Below are 6981 nucleotides of genomic sequence, written 5' to 3'. Positions count from 1 at the left end.
TGCGGTTTAACTACCACACTAGCTAGGGAGAAGACGGACAAATATCTGAGAAACCTCTGATCTGCATAAAACTCCACTTCAAGGGCTATAATTAACTGCTGCTGGTAGCTGCGTTGTTATGTATACATATATGACATACAACCAGTTCATCATTGCAGAACTCAGCCAAAGCACATGATATAACACACAACAGTATATATTAATAAGAAGTCAAATGTGCGTACAAGCATCACACTTATTACATGGAACCATTTTGTCCAGAGGAAAGCCACACAAATCCAGACCCGTGAGCATATGCACAACCATTATGCTCGACCACAATCACAAGCCACACATGCAGGTCAGGACAAGTAACTGGATACACCCACACCACTTAAATCACTCGGCACAAGCCGAACACAAATGCACACTCAGTAGACGGAAACACACAATGGCAAATCACACGAGCACACACAAACACATACCATTGCAGGAATTGACGATGAATGGACGAAGTAACGGGAAGCCCTTCAGTTCCTCCAGCACCAGTTCTTCGCCTTCCCCAAGGATGGGCATCTTGCACCATCTGCTTCTCTTTTGTTTTCTTCTTATTTTTATGGCCTATCCCTGGGTTTATAGTCAAGCCTAATCTTTTGTTTTTTAATGTCTTCTTTCAACTTATTAGGGACACTGTCACCACCTTTCAACTCCAGCTCCTTTAATGCAGGAAGCTTGTCGATTCCGGACAGAGAAACAATTTCCTTGAATGACCAGACGATCTTCTCAAGATTAGGAGACCTGTTGGTAAAGCTTATCTCGGTGATGTCAGACTCAGAGGAGTGAACAATAAGAAGGTTGAGCTTCTGGAATTCATCTTCGAAGATAACATGACTGCCATTATAAAACTTCCCCAGGAGCACTAGGGAGCACATCTTATTGTTGCCGGCGAGGATTTTTAGATCACCTTGCTCCAGCATTGTATCACGAAGAGTCACCTTGCCTATGTGTTTGGCTTTGTCAAATAATGAATTCACCATGTCCTTGTTATTGATGCCCTTCAGCTCAAGCTCCTCCAGTTTTTGAAGGCAGTTGACTCCACTGATAGAGACTATGTCGGTGGAGGACAAAACGATCTTCTCGAGGTTACTAGCTGCTCCATTATCAAATGTGATTTCAGCCATGTTGTTTCCCTCAACAAGAAATTTGTTGAGATTTTCGAATTCTCCCTTATTGAAAGTGAGCTTGCTCTCATTGTACGCACTGTGTCGAAGCTTGACACAGTGTAAGTTCTCAAGCTTTCCAAGGACCATGAGATTTTCCTGGCTTAGAAAAGTGCAACTTATATTTACCTTGGCGAGTTGATTTCCATATTCGGTCAATGATTTAAGTAGCTTCCCCATTTGTGTGCTAGTGCTTTTGATATCCTCGGGGCACTTTTTGCTTCCATTGATAGTTAGGCTCTCAAGATACTTGGGTTTGTTTTCTAGACTCACCTCTGCTGCAGGGTCCTTGTGTATGCTTATGTCAAGTGTAATTGACAGAAAACGGAGGGAGTGGTTTAGGAGGTCACTGATTGCATTAAGCAATGGCTTGAGGTAACTCTCCTTGTTGATAGCCACACCAAGCTTCTTCAGGTTATTTAGAGTTCCAATGTTTACCAAGTCTCTATGATTCTTCGGCTTCACATTGGACAACACTTCCACACCCTTCATTTTTTCAATCTTCACAGGGATCTGCACACTGGAGTAGTCAGCATGACTTGAATCAACATGACTAGACAACAGACGCTGCAGACCATTCTGAAGCTTGACATTGCATGGTACCTCCACATGTTCCATTTTTTGAATCTTCTCAGGCATCTGGACACTGGGGAAGTCAGGACAACTTGGACTTGAATCAACATGACCAACCAACAGAAGCTTCAGCATTCGGAGCAGGATATTTCTTGTTGCTGATGCAGGAATCTTGGTCTCGCGGATATCCAATACCTCCAACTCTTGAAGATTGTTGATTTCACTGGGCAGCCTGGTAACATCCGTTCTCCTTAAGCTGAGATACTTGAGCATCAGTATGTTCTTGCATATGTCCCTCAGGTAGAACTTGTTCTTCTGTTGGAAGCAATGACAGCCTTCTAGATCTACCACCTTGAGCTTGTAGAACTGAGATGACTTTTTAAAGAAATCCTCGATTGTTTCTGAGCTGCGGAGGCGGACATCGCTGAATACGGAGAAGTGACGAGCCAAGTGATGTGACAACCGTGTCTCCAGAATGTGCTGCTGCATGGCGATCTTGGTAATGAATCCATAAACTAGCTTATGCACTGTGCAGCTCTTGACCTTTCCAGTAGCACCAATGCCAGCAGGACAAACAAGGTACCGGTCAACAAGCGTATCAAAACATTTCTCAGCTTCATACACTGAAGAGGACCAGCGCCAGTCTTTGGTGGTTATCAGCCTTTCTGCAACCCATCGTCCTATCAAGGTTGACCGCCTGATGGTTTGTCCTTGAGGGAAGATAGCGAGGTACAACAAACAAGACATGTACTCTTTAGGTAGCTCCCTGTAGGAGAACTTCAACATGATACTCGGCAATGTGTGTGTGGGACTGGAACGAATGGTGTAGTGCAATTTTCTCAACTCTTCAGTGCTCCTGTTGGGTTTGGCGTAGAATGCATGAGCAAAGATCTTCATGCAGAATTCATCTTGCTTGCACTCCCACAAGATGTCGCGAAGAACCTGGTGGCTGTTTTGATCATTCATATACTGGCTTGTAACCTGTAGCACGGTATCAAAGTAGAGGCCAACAGGAGAATATTCTATGAGCTCCGACCCTGGACAGCCAAAATATTGCATGTTGTCCTCTCGAGTGATCTTGGCCACAATGACAGCACCGGCGATGGGGCACTCCAGCCCCAACAGGCTCAAACTGTTTCTGGTCTCCTCCCATTGGGGTACATACTTGTCATACACTTTGAGGATGAGCAGGATCTTTTGATTACCTCTCAAACATTCTTGAATCTTTTGCACGACCATTTTGACCTTGATCTGCTCCGTGATCTTCATTTTGATTTCTTCCATCATGTTCTCTGTGCTCCCTACAAAATCAATTTCTGGGGTCTTTTGAGCTCCTTCACTGCCTGCTTCTCGATTACTGTCAGGCATGCCTAATTCCTGCAGCTCTGGCAGCATCTCCTTAACCTCTTTTTTTACCATATCTTTGATGATATCATCCACCATTGTTCTAGGAGTACTATTGGCAGTCGTGGTGATCGAATTTGGGAATACCTTCCACAGGATGTCTTCATATTCTAATTTTTCTTCAAGTTCTATTTTCAATTGAAGTTCCTTGGCTGTTTGCTTGATGATGACATCGTACGATTGTGCTACCATGGATTTGATCTTTTTGCCTTGTTCAGATGCAGCAGGACTAGTTGATTGGTAGATGAGCACCCAGAAGAGTTGGCCCAGTGTTTTACCGCTGATATTGTCTGCCAAAGTTTTTCCGCCAATGTGTAGTTTTTGCATCTCTGACAACTCCGACCTTGAAACTTGAAGTTTGAGAATTTCTTCTTTGATGGCTTCAATCTTCTTGTCAACACTCATTGTTTCTATCTTTTTCTTGATTTCACCCATCGTCTCCTTTCTTTGAAAATAAGTATCCAATTTTAAGCGACCAGGAGGATCATCCATGGCTTGCTGCCGCTTGATCTCAGCCAGGATGTAGTAGAGAATCATGTGGGGTCGTAGCCTTACAAACATGTAGTGCACCATAGGGACGTCGACCAAGACGACATTTCCTGCGTCCTTGGTCTCTGGTGACACATCTGCCTTCTCTTCATGTGCAAGAGTGTTGCCGTCTCCCTTGGTCTCCGATTGCACATCCACCTTATCTTCATGCATGCCGCCGCCCTTGGTCTTCGATGGCACATCCGCCTTATCTTCATGCTCAAGAGAACCACCATCACCCATGGTCTCTGCTGTCATATCTGCCTTATATTCATGCGCAAGAATGGCACCGTAGCCCTTGGTCTCCGCTGGCACATTCGTCTTATTTTCACCACCGTCGCCCTTGCTCTCAGATGGCACATCCGCCTTATCATCATGTGCAAGAGGGCCGTCCTTGGTCTCTGTTGGCACATCAGCCTTATCTTCATGCGCAAGAGCGCCACCGTCACCCTTTGTTTCCACTCCCGCATCCACCTTATCTTCATGCGCAAGAGCGCCAACATTGCCCTTGGTCTCCGCTGGCATATCCGCCTTATCTTCATGCCCAAACGGGCCATGGCTGCCCTTGGTCTCTAATGGCACATCCTCGTAATCTTCATGCGCAAGCGGGCCGCCACCGCCCTTGGTCTCCGATGGCACATCTGCCTTATCTTCATGCGCAAGCGGGCTGCCGCCGCCCTTGGTCTCCGATGGCACATCCGCGTTATCTTCATGCGCAAGAGTGCCACCGCCCCCCTTGGTCTCCGCTGGCACATTTGCCTTATCTTCATGCACAAGAGGGCCGCCATCGCCCTTGGTCTCCGGGTGCACGTCCGCCTTATCTTCATACACAAGAGCGCCACCGTCGCCCTTGGTTTCCGATGGCACATCCACCTTATCTTCATGTGCAAGGGTCTTGTCATCCTTGGTCTCCGGTGGCACCGACATCCTTCTTCTTCGGAGGCATAAGCACCTTATCTTCATGCACAAGAGTGACGACCTCCTTGGTCTCTGGTGGCACTCCCTTATCTTTGAGGAAAGAGCGTTGACGTCCTTGCCCTTTGGTGGCACAGCTGACTTATCTTCATGCCCAAGAGCGCTGACGGCCTCGATCTCTTGTGGCAAAGCTTTATCTTCATGCGGAAGAACACAAGTCTCCGATGGCATGCCCTTATCTTGCGCATCCTCTGCCCTCTTGAAATAAGCTTTTGCCACGTTCAGTGCTTCACTCCCAAGAGCATCGGCATCCTTGGTCTCTTGTACCACAAAGAGAATGGATGGTAGTAACGGTTTTGATCCGGCCGTCGCCAGTTCCGCCCACTTCTGCACCACCATTCCAATCCAGTGATCTAGCCTCCTCCTAAAGTAGTCTTCCTTGTCCAACTTCCTACTAGTCATGGGCAAAGCCACCTTTAGTGTACCATCCCCATGTAACCACAATGGCTCAGTGAGCCTAGCGCTCGAAGATGATGATGACTCCGCCATCTTGGAAGATGATGATGACTCCACCATTTTGATCTCAACGCCGTACCTCAATCGGCGGTTGCTGATGTCATGGGCCCGGTCCTTGAGCTCACTTAGCTGGTCTGCTGCGTGGTGCTGCGCGAGCAGCTTGCGCAGCTGCCAGGGAGCCCACAAGAGGTAGCGGCGGGGGCCTCCCCTGGGTAGGTGGAATCTGGGGTCGCCGCGGTAGAGGTAGAGGTCGATGCGGCTCTTGCAGTCGTCGGCCAGGATCCGGACCTGCTTCATCCAGGTTTGGACCTGTTTGTTGTGCTCGCAGCTTTCCCTAGACAGGTCTTCCAGGAAGCTGCTCATGCTCTCGATCTCCTCCTTGATGAACTGCACGTCACGCCGGACGCGTCCGAGCCTCTGCGCCTCGTGGCTGATTACGCTCAGCAGCGTGCTCACGGCGCTCGCGAGCTCGGCCATGGATAAATCCCTCCACCGGCGCCAGCCGCCTGGTGCGTGTGATGGTGTCTCAGGAGTTTGATTGATCGGTTTAGCAGAACCAGGCTAGGCTAGCACCTAGCATGCATGCCTCTGGGTGGTGTGGCCTTGCATGCAATGCGATGCATACGTCTATCTCTGTCTTTGTGTGTGCCGTGGGCAGCTAGCAAAAGGATATGTTCTTCTACTCTTCTTTTCCTTTTCTCTACGTTCTTTACTTTTTTCATTCAGCTGCAGCCTGCAGAGGCTTCATGATGAACGTACGTAGCAGGGTAGGGGACCTGGGGAATGCACGATTTTCCTAGCGTGCCCGCTACCTTCAGGCAGAGCATCAACCCATTGCCCAGCTTGTTCCTTTACTTTTCTGCTTTCTCTGCTTTTTCAGCAGGCTGCACGCAGATCCTTCATCACGATTTCTCGTTCCATCTTTGATCTTGTGGAAGGATACGCCGTTCTTCCGTGTGTGCCATGGGCAGCTAGCAAAAGGATTTGTTCTTCTATTCTTCCTGGTACCCACGCCACTTAACGCAGCTTCTTCTTTTCCTTTCTCTACATTCTTTACTTCTTTCAGCATGAGCCTTCATGATGAATGTATGTGGGCAGGGGACCTGGGGACCGCGATTTGCCTACTCCTCCAGGAAGAGCATCAACCCATTACTCAGCTTCTTCTTTTTCTTTTCTGTCATTTCTTTACTTTTCAGCGGGCTGCATGCAGATCCTTCATCAAGATTTCTCATTTCATCTTTGATAGTCTAAAGTAGTAGACGGAAGGATGGCCTTGGCTCAGTGGTTGGGCATGCGGTTGTGCAGCCTAACGACCAAGTTCAATTTCTAGAATTGACAAGTGATGCACAGGGGTTTTCCCCATTTATTTCTGAGGACCATGTTTATCTTGGTACTCATACTAAAATGGCCGTATGCATCCCTAGTTGATGCAGAGGCCGGAGAAGTGAAATTCTCCCTCATTTTTAAAGACATTGGCGTCCCCCGCGTCGCCCTCCCTGGCGGCGACGGGGGAACCCAGATCCGGCGCCTTACACCCTTCCCACCTCCCTCCCCACCTCGCCGCCACCGGAGGAATGGCCGGCGAAGCCGGCGCCGGCTCCCGGGATGGTGGCGGCGGGGCGAGACCGCTCCCTTTCGATGGTGAGGGTCCGGCGTGGGCAGCGAGGTCCCGGTGGGCGCAGGTCATGGCGCGGGGAGGCCCCGGGCTCCCCTCGTCAGATCGGAGGCGATCCTGGTCTGCTCGTGATGCATGACCTCCGGCCGGCCTGGATCTCCAGCGTACACGTGCCTGCTGATGTTGTGGCTGGTTCGGTGGTGGAGGCAGGGCGCTTGGCCGGGGGAAACC

At 49.1% G+C, this 6981-nt stretch overlaps 1 protein-coding gene across 1 annotated transcript; it reads right to left on the bottom strand.

Annotated features, from left to right (window-relative positions):
* Positions 1-277: 277 nt before the first annotated feature.
* On the bottom strand, positions 278-5612 carry LOC119357213. Its single transcript, XM_037624206.1, has one exon. The coding sequence runs from the start codon at positions 5610-5612 to the stop codon at positions 594-596; it is 5019 nt and encodes a 1672-aa protein (XP_037480103.1). The 3' UTR covers positions 278-593.
* Between the last annotated feature and the right edge of the window lie 1369 nt (positions 5613-6981).

The sequence above is a fragment of the Triticum dicoccoides genome, chromosome 2A, assembly GCF_002162155.2.
Source record: "Triticum dicoccoides isolate Atlit2015 ecotype Zavitan chromosome 2A, WEW_v2.0, whole genome shotgun sequence".
NCBI lineage: Eukaryota > Viridiplantae > Streptophyta > Magnoliopsida > Poales > Poaceae > Triticum > Triticum dicoccoides.
This window is presented reverse-complemented; position numbering and strand designations above follow the sequence as displayed.